Below are 15804 nucleotides of genomic sequence, written 5' to 3' on the forward strand. Positions count from 1 at the left end.
TTTGAATTTTAGATCCCACATAAGTGTGAAATCATATACTAGCAGTCTTTCTCAGTCTGACTTATTTCACTTAGCATAATACCCTCTAGATCCATTCATACTGCTGCAAATGGCAACATTCCATCCTTTTTATGCCTGCATAATATTTGTATGTGTGTGTATACCACATTTTCTATGTCCTTCCATCTATTGACAGACACTTAGGTTGCTTTCTTATCTTAGCTATTGTAAATAATGCTGCAATAAATATAATTTTTATTTCACCTGAAAGGCTAAAGAAAGAAAGGAAGGGTATTCAAATATAGAATGTTGTTTCAGGTTTTTAAAAATCTGATGTACAGGGTCATATGTATTAATAATATATTGGGTTTTATTTGATAAATTCCTGGAATTATTAATTATACTCCTGTACCTTACCTTCCTGTATCAATAATATTAACATTTCTTACCAGGAAAACTAACTTAAAACATTAAAATGAGGAACATTAACCATACTTTATTAAATTTTTCATAAATTTCCAGAGGATTCATAAAGAAAAGTATGTTGAACTGTTCATTGTCGCTGATAATAATGTGGTAAGTTTTCAGATGAACATTTGCTCTTCATTCATGCTTATAAAACATAGCTGTGACTCTAAACAAAAAAAAAAGGAGAAAAAAGTATTTTAATCAGAATTCCATTTTTGGCTCAATCTTGTTTTTAGCTTCCCCAAACAGAATTATGTAAGAGGTGATAAGGTCCTTTGGCAGCATAGTGGACTAAGTCAAAAGAGAATTTTCCTCCCTATTATGAACATATGGAAATGATGAACAAAGTATACAAATTTGAAAATAAGTGTGCAACCTATAGTTTAGTTCAGAAGAAAATACAGGAAATCTCCAAGTCCTAAAAATGAGAAGAGAATCTCTGTCAGAGCAGTACGTAAAATTCAAAGGCTTGGTGACATGTAATATATAGAACATATTGCATAATTCCCAGAGCCATAAAGAGCTGCTGCATCTCTGAAAAGGGAACTGGATAATCCCTTTCCAATGAAACTGCAAAGAGAAAATGTTCTGTCTGTCTATAACAATGGGTAGGGAACATATTAAGCATGAGAAAGCAGAAATCCGAAACTTGTGTCATGAAATGATGTGAAACATGATATATATTTCTTTAGATACAGAAATGCTAAGCAAAGCTTTCAACATAAAGGTGATTAGAAACTTGATAAACTATCAAAGCTCAAGTCAAAAGTGTCCTATAAAGACAGGTTCATAATCCAAGATAAAACTAATCACATGAGGAAGTGTCAACCAACATAATAGAAAGTAGAATAAGCTCTCCAAGAACTGAAAATTATCCACTGATATTTGAGATTATACACTTAACAATAGAGTAGGAAATGATATTAAAACAAAAAATAACAGTTACAAGGAGAATCTGGGGTTTTTCTTCCCCTCTCTCAGGAAATTTTAGATCAAGTAGGAAAAATTCAAAAAAAATAAAATAAAAAAGATTTGAGCCCATAAATATAGTTTTAATCTAATCAGTTGGTGGAGCATCCTGCATCCACAAAATAGACTATATATATATGTATATATATATATACTCTTTTCAAGTGCAGATAAAATACTTTCAAAAATTAAACTGGTATTTGTCCACAAAGGAAGTAAAAATAAATAGAAAGGAATAGGCATATAATAAAGAACACCTTTTTAAAAAGCATAACCAAAGTGGAAGTTGTAACAAAAATTGTTACTAAACCAATAAAATATCATTGGTTTGGAATCTAAAGCAAAATACACTGTCAAATATTAATTGAATAAAGAAATCAAATCTGAAATTATGAAAAACTTAGAACAGCAGAAATAAAAGATTGGTATGGAAAAAATTATTTAGATGCAGATAGAGTAGCAGTATTTTGAAGGATATTTATAGACTTAAACATTTTTATTAAAAAGAAAGAAAAAAGAGAAAGAAAAATTTAATGAACTAGGAGTCTAACTGGAAAAGTTAAAAATGAATCCAAAAAATATAAAGAAAATAGTTTTAACAATGGGCACAAACCAAAAAGAAATAAATGGTAGATCAACAAAGCCAAATGCTCATTCCTTGAAGACATTTCTGAAATAGAGAAATCTCTGACAATATTTATTAAGAAAAAAAATAGAAGTCACGGAGTGTTGTTTAGAATCACTAAATTCTACCCCTGAAACTAATACTACGCTATATGAGAACTAACTTGAATTTAATAAAATCTTGAAAAAATTTTAAAAATAAATGGCACCTTCAAAAAAAGAGAAAATGGAACTACAAATATAATTATAAATAAAAAGAAAGCATAACTATGAATACAGTAAAGGTTATACATTAGAAAATATATGTACAACTTATGCCAATACATTTATGAATGGATGCATGCAGTAAAATACTACCACAAGATGATGTGAGAAGAAATAGGAAACTCTGAAAAGGTTTTAAAAAATTTTAAAAACTAAACTAGCCCAAGTCTATCAACAAATAAACACTAGACCCACATGCATTTAAACACAAATTTTACCAAATTTCCTATAAGATAATCCTATCTTTTACAAACTGCTCTGAAGAATAGGAAAAGAGGAAAAATTCTTCACACATGTTATAAAGTTATTATAATCTTCATAGTAGTTGTTTACCACTGTGTAACAAACTACCCCAAACTTAGTGTGGTCTACTTATGTAACTGTAGTAATCTAGTTGCACTGCGCTAACTGGCTGGTGTAAAAATGGCCTCAGACACTTGCCTGGTATGTAGTATTGGGTTTCAGTTGGCTACATATGCAGTGGGCTAGACTGTGCTTCTCACATCACAAATGGGCATCCAAATATCAAGAAAGACGCAAGGCTTCAATGTATAAGAGCTTTTCAAGCTTCTGCTTGTACATTTATTAATGTCTCAATAGCCAAAGGAAGCCATACAGCCAAGCCTAGAATTGATGTAGGAGGGAAATATATAAGGATATAGACATCTAGAAGATTGATTTCTTGAGGGGATTTACTGTGACAATTTATGATGACTTTGATAACAACTCCAAATAAGAAATTAAAATTATAAGCCAATTTCACTTACAAACACAACTACAAAAATCCTAAAAATATTTTCAAACCCAATCCTGAACATATACAAAAAAAAAAATTACATGGCAATGGTTTATTTTAGTAAACCAATCATCCCAAATATTCTCAATAAAACTCTGAGCAAGTAAGAATGGAAAAAAATAGAGAATATTTACCAAAATCATTCTATCCTGTATATATATATTAAACTTAATAATGAAATGTTGGAATTTTTTTCTCCAAAAGTGAGAATAAGATACATTTGTTTTCATTGTCAATATATTTTCTTTTGATAGATTAACTGAAAATTTTAGCCATCACGATAAGACAAAATAAATGAGATCTATATTAATTTAAAAGGAAGACACAAAATCGTTGCATTTTTTTTTGAAAAGCAGAAACTACAGCTACTTATTTTTTTAAAAAGGAAATTGATAAAATTTAAGTGCTATTTAGGCTTACATTAACATGTTTATGAGAACATATTAACTCACTTTTAAAGAGTGCTAAAATATGCTTTCTTAATAATAATTTATTAGTAAGAAGTAAGAACAATTTGTTAAATTTAATATTTACCAGGTAAAAGTTTGCTTGATATGACTTTAGGGGCATTAAACTGGACTTATACATGCATTACCTATCACATTTGCTGCCTTAATATTGTCTTTAGATATTAAGGAGGTTAGTTTTTGGAGTAGTTCCTATAGAAAATCATCCATTTTCATTTAATGAATAGTTAATATGCTAGATTCTGAGTATTATAAATATTTATAGTTATCTGAGTAATATATGCACACATGCATACATGTATGTTAGCTGAGTATAAAGGGCAACACTAGAACAATGTTAGTGTATTCTCGTAAGATAGAATAGAAAACAAAAGACAACTTTTGGGAAATATTTCAATGTATTTACATATCTTGAAGACAGTGTGTTGAATTTTAAGCGGCTAAGTAGAGTAAGGATATGGATGTATACACCCAGACCTAGCAAGTTGAAAGAATAAGCAGAACACATGTGTCTTTATACTGGGGAAGACTAGCTATATAATGAAAGCTTGTCAGTAAGAATGCAAAGACCCCATATCACTTTCTTTCCCTTAGCCCATGGATGGAAATCAGTGATTAAAGTACCCTATCCCTATGACCTCTAAGATAGGCTCATAATCTCTCAAATGTGTATTTTAGGCAAGCACTACCAATTGGTCACCAAGAATTCTGGTGTGAAACTATATTTGCCATCCAGAATTTAAGGGGGGTGGTGGAAAAAAGGAAACTCTGCACAATAAAACACTAGAAGTAATAGGGGTATTAGCAACCAAGGTGTTAAGAAATTTCTTGAAAGAGAAAATGGTCAATATTAAAGGTAAACAAGATGACCAGGAAGATGAGGAAAAGGTGTTCAAATGGATTGGATAACTAGGAGGACATTTATGTTCCTGTCAAGTAGTTTTAATGGAATAGAGGCAGTTGAACCAATGAATAGTAGTAGGTTGTGGAAAGAATGAGAGATGAGAAGTGAAGAGAGTCTAAAGTTATATCTTTGAGGTATTTAGGTACGTGAGATAACAGGAGAGCAATGGAATAGTAACTAAGGATACTTACGGGATTCAGAAAAGCCATGCTTCTTTTAATTTTTATTATGAAACAAGTTTGATCATTTGCGTTTATCCCTATGGGATACTTTTGTCATTATAAAGTATAATTTATCAGGCTAAGTTGATAATGCTAAGAAGAAGGTCCTCATGGCACAAATGTAAATTCCATTTGTAGAAAGGAAAAAAAAAAGCAGAATAGTCTACAGAAGGAAAGTCTACTTCATCCTCTCAGGCTTTCCCTAAATAGAAGGGGGAGCCACAATTTCCTGCACTTCTCCATCACATCTCTGGCTCTAGGATGGTGCTTGTTTACATTCCTTAATTTGTGACGACATGGACATAGAGGGGCTGATAAAAGTTTCTGGTTTATTTGCAATGGTTTCTATGGAGCTTTAACAAGTTTTGTTTCACCACCATGATAAATATGGACTCTAAAGGACACTTATCAGTAAGTTTAATAAATCAATGTACTGTAATATATTGTAATATGAAAGGGGGATAAGGTTATGAAGAAAACCTTAAGCTGAACCATGTCCTTAGAAACTGCTTGATGTAGTTATTTTATGTCAAAAATATAATTCTGCATAAATTGCCCATTTTTACCTGACCAGAAAGAATGCCAATAATTTTTTTCTTGAAAATGTCTCATATTGAGAGAAGTATTTTGTTGAGTTTTTATTTATCTCCTATTATTAATGAATGTTGAACTGATGTTTTATTTCCAGTATCGCAGGAATAGTTCTCCTCTCAGTAAGCTGAGGAACAGAATTTGGGGAATGGTCAATTTTGTCAACATGGTAAGATCTGCTACAGCTTGAATCAAGCTAAAAATGCAAATGGAAGAAGATTTTAAGATAGGTGGCTGCTTGTTTTGTGGTAACCTTGGTATTGAGATAGCCCAAAACATAAATTTTTTACCATGTGGAATAATTAGCCAAAATCCACTGAAAAATACACAGCAATAAATTAACCAGCACTGACGTTTTGGTCTTCTAAGTAAATGACATTTAATATTTAAGACGTTTTCAAATATTGATTACTAATCACAAAATTTATAAAGCTCTGTATAAAGACTTGAATATTTATTGTACATAAATCAAATCCACTAATGCATTTAAAATCACTGCCCTAGCATTGTTGGAGAGATTGTTTCTGTTTGCCCTCAACTTCAGGCCTTTATCAAGGACCAGTGCTCAATTGTCTCCACTTACATTCTTATCTCTTCTTCAATAGTAATCTATTCTTGTTGGCCACTCAGTAATTACTACCCTAGTTATGGGACTGGGACATTTTATTGCCCTGATCTATCCTGTCTTATAAAAGCTCTGTCCATGGGTCTTTGGGTAAATTATTCTGTTTGTGCTCTTCCTTCATTGGTAGGAGACATTGAATGTTCTGCCCTTAGGTTTCCTCCTTCCTGCTTCTCCTCCAGGGGTAGAAGGCTGTTTTTCTTTCCCCTTCTTTCAGCAACAATCAGTTTTCACTTGAGTTCTGGGAGCATAAAAGAAAAAGCCCCACTCTCAACAATGGATATGTCATCCAGACAGATAATCAATAAAGAGTGGTTTTGAACAACACTATAGGCCAAATGAAGCCAACAGGTATATACAGAACATTCCATCCAAGAGAAACAGAATACACCATTTCTTCTCAAGATCAGATGGAATATTTCATAGTATATATTATACAGTGGGCCACAAAGCAAATCTTTGAACAAATTCAAAAAGACAGAAATTATATCAAGTATGATGACAAGATTACTGGAAAATTTATAAATATGTAGAAATTAAAGAACACACCCCTGAACAATAAATGGATCAAAGAATAAAAGAAAGGTAAAATAAAAATATATCTTGATACTAACAAAAATGGAAGCAAAACATACCAAAACTTATGGGATCCAGTAAAAGCAGTTCCAAGAGGAAAGTCTATAGATGTAAATGCATACATACAGTAATTAAAAAGAAAATATCGGGGATCCCTGGGTGGCGCAGTGGTTTAGCGCTTGCCTTTGGCCCAGGGCGCGGTCCTGGAGACCCGGGATCGAATCCCACATCAGGCTCCCGGTGCATGGAGCCTGCTTCTCCCTCTGCCTGTGTCTCTGCCTCTCTCTCTCTGTGCGTGTGTGACTATCATAAATAAATAAAAATTTAAAAAAAAATCAAATAAACAACAATGTTATACCTTAAGTAACTACAAAAAGAACAAACTAAGCCCACAGCACAGGGAAAGAAGAAATAAGATTAGAACAGAAAAAAAAAATATTTGCTGAAAGTCATACAGCAGTTTAATGCTTTTGTTTCTTTCTGGAGAGCAAGAATCTGGTGGGTTTAAAGATGTTCCCAAAGCAAGAGCTTCTCCCATCCTCCAGGCCTATACACAAGAGGAGGTTATTTCCAGTCTCTTACTCCACCCTCCACGGTTTCATGCGCATCCAGAGGAGGCTCATGAAGAGTCTGAGCATAGGTGTGAAATTCCTTGTGTCTATATTTTCAGAAGGTCCTATACTCTCATTTTATCCCACACATGCCCTTTAGCAATTCTTTACAATTATTCTTGGCTCAGCATCTCTTTTTATCATGCTCTGCCACTGGGAGATGCTCTAGTACTATCTGTCCCCAAAGGAGGAAATCTTCCCTTAGATTTTGGGCTACTCATTTGCGCTGTTACCTCAATTAACTTACGGTCTGATATGATATGACGTTGTAGATTCTCTGGCTTTTTCTTTTTGTCAGGGTAGAAGCAACATGCTTTCCAACTTTATACATCTTAGCCAGAAGTAGAACTTCTCTGAACTTTAAAACTATGTCTATGGAAATTAAAAATCCTCCTCATATTTTTCTAAAAGGTAGAAGCAATGTGGAATGGAATAGTGTTTCACCTGTTTCTTTTTATTGATTGATTGATAAGGGCTTTTGTAAGTTTATTTGTGACTTGGGTCTGATCTTATTTTTCTGATAATGCTTTTAGTTTTTGTAACCATCTTTTCTCCTAACCATAGAGGCTGCTAAAGCATTTTTCCAGTTTTATTTGAGAAATAATGGACATGCACTGTTTATAAGGCATACAGCACCAATGGTTTAGCATAAACTGTGAAATGATTATCACAGTAGGTTCAGCTAACATCCATCTTCTCATATATGTCTAGTGAAAAGAAAAGAAAAAATAAGAGAATAAAGGAAAAATAATCTCCTTGCGATAAGACCTCTAAGTATCTACTCTTAACAACTTTCCTATCTATCATTTAGTGGGGTTAGCTGTAGTCATCATATTGTACATTTCTAGTACTTACTTATCACTGGAAGTTTGTACCTTTTGACCACCTTCCTCTAATTTCCCCTTCTCTCCATACCCCACCTGTGGTAACCACAAGTCTGATCACTTTTCCTAAGAATTTTTTTCATTCCATATATAAGTGAGATCATATAGTGTTTGTCTTTCTCTGTATGATTTATTTCACTTAACATAATATCCTCCAGGATAATCTATGTTATAAAAAATGGTAGGATATCCTTGTTTTTTTATGGTTGAATAATATTTCATTTTATATGGCTAATATAAATTCTTCCATTCATCCATTATTGAACACTTAGACAGTTTCATGTTTTGACTATTTAATAATCCTGGCATAAACATAGGGGTGCAGATATCTTTTTGAATTGGTGCTTTTGTTTCCTTTGATATATTCCTTTGATTTGTTAGCTGAACCTACTGTAGTAGGAATATATCAATATACATGTGAAATTGTGGATCATATAATAGTTCAATTTTTAAATTTTTTGAGGATCTTCCATGCTGTTTTCCATAATGGCTATATCAATTTACAATCTCACCAACAGTGCTCAAGGGTTCTTTTTTTTTTTTCACTACATCCATACCAGCATTTGTTCTTTCTTGTCTTTTTGATGATGGCCATTCTAAGAAGCATGAGATGTTATGTCATTGTGATTTTAATTTACATTATCCTAGTGACCAGAGATGTTGAAAATCTTTCCATGCACTTGTTGACCTTTCATGTATTCTTTTGAAGGAATGTCTATTCAGGTACTTTGCCCATTTTTGAATTAGAATTTTTTTTCTTTTGCTACTAGGTAGCTAAGTTGTTTATATGTGTTGGATATTAACCCCTTATCAGATATATGGCTTGTAAATATTTTTCCACATTCCATAATTTGTCTTTTCACTCTTTTACTAGTTTCCTTTGCTGTGCGGAAGCCTTTTAGTTTGATGCAGTCCCACTTGTTTATTTCTTATTTCTTGCTTGTGCTTTAGGCATCATATCTCAATAATCATTACTCAGACCCATGTCAAGGAGCTTTATTTCTGTTTTCTTCCATAATTATCATGGTAAAACTCAATTTATGTTTTCATCCATTTGAGTTAATTTCTGTGAGTGGTATAAGTTAAGAATCCAGTTTCATTCTTTTATATGTGAATACCCAACTGTCACAGTGCCATTTATTAAAGAGATTGTGCTTTGTCCATTGAGTATTCTTGACTTCCTTGTCAAAGATTAGTTGACCTTAGGAGTGCCTGGGTGGCTCAGTCAGTTGAACTTCTGACTCTTGGCTTCAGCTTAGATCACCATCTCCATGCCTTGGGATCAAGCCCCACATGTCTCTGTGCTCAGTGGGGAGTCCACTTCCTCTTTCCTTCTCCCTCTGCCCCTCCCCTCGACTCTTTCTCTCTCATAAATAAATGAATTTCTTAAAATAAATGAATCTTTAAAAAAATATTAGTTGACTGTTTGCTTGGATTTATTTCTGGGCTCTTGATAATGTTCCATTAAACTATTTGTATGTTTATATGCCAGTACCATATTGTTTTGATGACTGTAGATTTATAACTTAAGATCAGGAAGTGTGATGCTCCTGCTTTATTTGTCTTTCTCAGGATTTCTTCGGCTATTTGAAGTGTTTTGTGTTCCATATAAACTTCAGTAGTATTTTTTCTACTTCTTTAAAAAATGTCATTGGAATCTTGATAGGGATTGCATTGAGTATATAAATGCTTTCAGTAGTATTGATATTTTTATAATATTAATTCTTCCAGTCTATGAACAGGGGATATTTTTGCATTTATTTGTGTCTTCTTTGATTTCTTTTATCAACCTCTCATTTTCAGTATAGCCATCTTTCACTTCCGTAGTTAAATTTATTCCTAAAATTTTATTGTTTTTTTTTTAGATTTTATTTATTTATTAATGAGAGACACACACACACACACACAGAGGTAGAGACACAAGCAGAGACACAGGCAGAGGGAGAAGCAGGCCCCATGCAGGGAACCCAACGGGGGACTCCATCCCGGGTCTCCAAGATCAGCCCTGGGCCCAAGGCGGCGCTAAACCGCTGAGCCACCCGGGCTGCCCAAATTTTATTGTTTTTGATGTTCATGGATATGGGATCAATTTCTTTGCTTCTTTTTCAGAAATTTCTTTTTTTTTGTATATAAATGCTACCAAATGTTTGCATGTTAATTTTGTATCCTGCAAATTTACGCATCCATTGATTACATCTAATCATTTTTGGTTGTCTTTAGGATTTTCTATATATAAAATCATGGCTGCAAATAGAGACAGGTTTACTCCTTTCTCCTTTCTTACTAATTCTGATACTTTTAATCTCTTTTTCTTGTCTGATTGCTCTAGGTAGGACATCTAGTACTATATTGAATAAGGATGGTAAGAGTGGACACTTTTGTTCTTTCTTTCTTTCCTTCCTTTTTTTTCTTCTTCTTCTTCTTCTTCTTCTTCTTCTTCTTCTTCTTCGAGAGAGAGAGAGAGAGAAAGAGAGAGAGAACATGAAAGTCAGGGAGTGGGCAGAGGGGGAGAGAGAGATTGAAAGAGAGGGAGAGAGAGAGAGAGAGAAACTTAAGTAGGATCCATGTCCAGTGTGAAGCCTGAAACAAGGCTTGATTTCATGACTCCGAGATCATGACCTGAGCCAAAATCAAGAGTTGGATTCTTAACCAACTGAGCCACACAGGTTCCCCTTTCTTGATTTTAGAGGAAAAGTTTTCAGCCTGTTACCACTGAGCATGATATTAGAGATGGGTTTGTCATAAATGGCCTTGATTATGTTGAGATATGTTCCTTCTATGCCTAATTTGTTAAAAGTTTTTTTAAATAACAAAAGAAATTAATCTGCCAAGCTGAGATATGATTCTTATGATTCATTTCTTTGATTCTATTAGTGTATCACATTCATTGGTTTACTTATGTTGAATGATCCTCACATCTCAGGGATAAATTTCACTTGATCATGTGAATGATTCTTTTAATGTGTTGCTGAATTCAGTTTGGCAGTATTTTATTGAGAACTGTTGCATTTATACTCATCAGAGGTATTAGCCTGCAGTATTCTTTTCTGATAATATCCTTTTCTGATTTGGGTATCAGGCTAATGCTAATCTTGTGCAATGAGTTTGGGAGTGTTTCCTTCTCTTTGATTGTTTTGGAAAAGTTTGAGAATGATATTAATTCTTTAAATGTTTGATATAATTCACTAGTAAAGCTATCTGGTCCTGGACTTTTCTTCATTAGAATATTGTTGATTACTGATTCAATCTCCTTACTAGTAATTGGTCTATTCAGAGTTTCTATTTCTACTGATTTGATCTTGGTACATCATATAGTACCAAGAATATTTGCATTTCTTCTAGGCATCCAGTTTTTTGTCATATAGTTGTGCATAGCAGCCTCTTATCTTTTAAATATTGGTGGTATCCATTGTAATCTCCTTTTTCATTTATAATTTTGTTGATCTTAGTCCCTTTTCTTTTTCCTTAGTCTGGTTAGTGTGTGTCCATTTTCTTCATCTTTTTAAAGAATCAACTCTTAGTTTAGCTAATCTTTTACAATGTTTTTCTGTTCTCTACATTTATTTCTCCTATAATCTTTATTATTTCCTTTCTTTGGCTATGTTAGGACTCTGTTTCTGTTGTTGCTGTTAATATAATTCTTCAAGGTGTAGAGTTATGTTGTTTACCTCAGATGTTTCTTATTTCTTAATGTAGGCATTTATGGTTATGAACTTTCTTTCCTCTTGAACTGTTTTTGCTATATCCCATAAGTTCTTCACGTTGTGTTCCATTTTCATTGTCTTAAGAAGCTCTTTTATTTCCCCTTTAATTTCTTCTTTGATCCATTAATTGTTCAGGAGAGTGTTGTTTAGTTTACATGTTTCTAGTTTTCCTCTTATTATTGGTTTCTAGTTCTATACCATTATGTTCAGAAAAGATACTTGGTATGATTTTTTAATGATTTTTGAATTTGCTAAGAATTGTTTTAAAACCTAACATATGATCTATTCTAAAAAATATGTGCACATAAGAATATGTATTCTGCTATTGTTAGATAGAATGTTCTGTATATATCTGTTAGTTAGGACTAGAGTATTGTACAAATGCACTGTTTGCTTATTGATTCTCTGTCTGGATGATCTATCCATTGTTCAGTGTGGAGTATTAAAACATTTTTTAAAATTTCTCCCTTCAGTTCTTTTAGTTTTTGTTTTTATATTTAGATTTTCCAATATTGCGCACATAAATACTTACAATTATGTCTTCTTGATATATTGACACCTTTATCATCATGTAGTGATCTTTGTCTCTTTTTACCATTTTTAGTTTAAAATCTACTTTGATATATGTATAGTTACCCTTGCTTTTTTTGGGGGGGGGCGGTATTATTTGCTTGAAATGTCTTTTTCCATTCCTTCATTTTCAGTGTATGTGTGTCTTTAGGTCTAACATGTCTTTTGTATGCTGTATATTGTTGGATTTTGCTTTTTTATACATTCAGCCACCCTATATCTTTTGACTGGGAAATTAAATTTATTCACATTTATAGTAATTATTGATAGGTAGGGACTTGCTATTGCCATTTTGTTAATTGTTTTCTTAGTTTTGTAGATCCATTCTTCCCTATTTCTTATCCTACTGTCCTTTTCTGTATTTTGATGTCTTTGATATTGGTAATTGGTATGCTTTGACTTCTTTATTGTATGCATCTAATTATCAGAAAGTTTTCCCTTGAGGTTATCATGAGGTTTACATAAAATATCAAACTTATCACATCCTAATTTATACTGATAACAACTTATACTTTATGTTTTTTTTATCCTCTTTACATTTTACACTATTTACCTGATTTTTAATGATGTTTGATTCTTTACATTGGTATCTGTACATTCAAATAACTGGGAGATTCTTCCAGATGTATAGATTTTCTTTGGCAGAGATAGTTCTTTACCAGTCAGCTCTGTTTGGGTTTCTGTGTGTGTCTGCAGATAATGTCTTTGAGAAGACTATGCTTCTACTCTGGTCTATTTTTGGATATAACAGTTTCATCTCTGAGGATGGAGAAGCAAGTTATGCCACTGGCTAAGAACCGTTGTATAGCCCTGCAAGCTTGGTTCCCTTGCCAAGTGAGGATGCAGGATGGGCTCCCCAGTTGCCTGTATTTTCTAGTCAGGCTTACTAGACCAGAAAGTGAGTACTATATTCAGTAATACATGGAACTGTGAATTACTTTCCCTGGATAAGGCCCAGTGCCTACACAACTCACTGTTTGGGGGCACAAAACAGCTCAGAATGTGCACAATGTGCACAGAATTCCCTGATCAGAGAAGGACATCAGTTTTATTCTATAGAGGAAGCCAAGGCCTGTGCTATCTGTCCAAGTGTCACCTACATATAAGGCTGTTGAACGGATTACACACCTTCCCATGTGCTCTGGTTAGGCTGCCTGCTGGGACATACTGAAAACTATATTCAGTGATGACCAGGACTATGAATTAGATTCCCTGTCCTGGTGCAATAGAAAAAGCAGCTTTAAAGCTGGACTATATCTTTGTTGTCTTAACTTAAGCTAAACTGCACTCCAAAAGCCGCAGCCAAACAGGGCCACTGGCTTTGCTCTGCAAACTATAGGCTATGTCTGCCTTTCTCTTGTGCCTTTCTGGAGTTTTCTGGGATGCACAGCTTTCATGTGTTTTACCAAACTTCAGTCAGTTGGAACAAAAAGGCTCTCTTCACCATGGGTGGACTATGTCTCATTCTCCTTGCCTGGGTAGCGACTCCAGACAACTCTCAATTTCCCAAAGAGGCTCTCCAGTTAGAAGGGGCTAGAAACTACCCTTGCCTTGGCTAAAAATTAATTCCCCTGCCTGTGTATAACTCAGGAAGCTTCCACACTTGGTATAGGTTTCTCCTAATATCTGAAGGTAGAGCATTCCTATGAAAGATTTAACAGGAATGCTCTACTTTCAGATATTAGGAGAAAACTTTCATAGGCCAAAATAGCACAAATCAAAGAAACAATTACTATTAATTTATATGGGAATGTCTTTGAGCCAAAAAACAACCTCTTTTAGGCTTTTCTGGTACCTTAGGTAACATCTTGCTAACAAATGCGCAAAATAAATTGATATAAAGCACTGGTGCTCAAAGACACAGTTCAAATCTATGGCAGCTTGATACTGTGATTCTGAGCGTGGTTCCTGGAGAAAGAGCTTGGCAATTCCACCTACCTAGGGTATGTGCTGCCTCTATAGTGACTCACCACAAAAGAAACACTGAGCATTATTTTTCCTTTTTGCCCTTTCTCATGAAAGCAAAAATTTTCTTCAGATTTCTTTTCTTCAGTGAAAACAAATTCTAATGTAGGTCTTTTGTGAAAGCAAAATGTCATAAAACAAACTCAAAAATCAAGGAATATCTGTATTGGCTTTTTTCTGAAAGTAGTCAGCTCCACCTATCCACTTCTTTCTCAAACCATTCACACACCTTTCAGGAATGTCACTGTCTCTTCTGGTCAGATCCAATGAGAAGACTCCCCATGGTGAGTGGGACTATGTCTCAGTTGTCTTGCCTAGGCTACTCTCAATTTCCCAATCTTCAGTCAGGAAATCCCAGGAGCTACTCTTGGCTTTGTGTGTGAATTAATCCCCCTGTGTGTGTGTATAGTGGAAGGGCTCATGCCTGGTACTGATTTTGCTCTGGGGTTGATCAGCTCTGCTCCTCTGCCTCTCAGCTCAAACTCCTCTTGTTCTGTTTCTTATATTTTGCAATAGTCTTTATTACCACCCTAACACTGATCTAAATATAAGACTCAGTCTTTCTATTTGGGTTCCCATTGGCAAAGTAAACATACATACAAAACTGGGTGCATATTACTGAACTTTTACTAAAGATTTCCAGTTTAGATTGGGAAGTCATACTGGTCCTTTATCCTCCACATACTCATTATTTTACTGCATCCTCTCTCATTTACTTTCATATTGCCTTTACCTTTTTATCTTAGAAATTTCAAAGTTTGGGGTGCCTGGGTGGCTCAGTGCTTGAGCATCTGCCTTTGGCTCAAGGCATGATCCTGGGATCCCAGGATCAAGTCCTATATCAGGCTTCCTGTGGGGAGCCTGCTTCTCTCTCTGCCTGTGTCTCTGCCTCTCTGTGTGTCTCTCTTGAATAAATAAATAAAATATTTGAAAAAAAAGAGGAAATTTCAAAGTTTTTTCTTTATTATGAAGAACGAATCAACTCTTTACAATTTCCTGAATAGGTATCTCCAAACCCATCCAAGCATTCTATAGATGCAGCAGGATTTTATTTTATAGGATAATTTCTCATTAGAAGAGAGTACATTCATAGGATGACAGATGACAAATTTTGTTACCATTTGTACTTTCCCCAGTTTTATGGACCTAAAGCCCACTCATGAGTTGTAGAGACTCCAGTGAGCAAGGTTAAAAGAAATTCTTTCTGTGGGACCTCACTTATAAGGTTTATTCCACAGTAAAGTCAGGGTCAAAAGGAATAGACATTATAGGTTCCAGTATGGATTTGAGATCATGATTTGACTAAAGGTCTAACTTCATGAGAGTTTAAAGGAGGCCTAGTTCTCATGCTTATGAAATGACTTTGTTGGACTATGTTGACAGGTAGAATTCAATATATTCATATTATGCAGGTTAAGAAAATTAGATACTTAACACAGTGTTGCTATACCCATGATGTATCACACTTCTTAATAACTGCTTGCATCCTCTACTAATACTGAGTGAGTGACCTCTTCATTTCTACTCTTAACTCAATGTTCATAGTTCTTCATTCATTCTTCCAGCCT

General features: G+C 34.1%; 1 protein-coding gene across 1 annotated transcript in view; it reads left to right on the top strand.

The window, feature by feature from the left end:
* Positions 1-15804, top strand: part of ADAM7 (ADAM metallopeptidase domain 7) — a 69871-nt gene that overhangs the window by 22716 nt on the left and 31351 nt on the right. The window contains exons 8-9 of the mRNA XM_055345808.1: positions 523-576; positions 5402-5473. Coding sequence (XP_055201783.1) covers positions 523-576; positions 5402-5473 — 126 coding nt within the window. The remainder of the gene's footprint in view (positions 1-522; positions 577-5401; positions 5474-15804) is intronic.

This window comes from Nyctereutes procyonoides, unplaced genomic scaffold (assembly GCF_905146905.1).
Source record: "Nyctereutes procyonoides isolate TBG_1078 unplaced genomic scaffold, NYPRO_anot_genome, whole genome shotgun sequence".
In the NCBI taxonomy this organism is placed as follows: domain Eukaryota; kingdom Metazoa; phylum Chordata; class Mammalia; order Carnivora; family Canidae; genus Nyctereutes; species Nyctereutes procyonoides.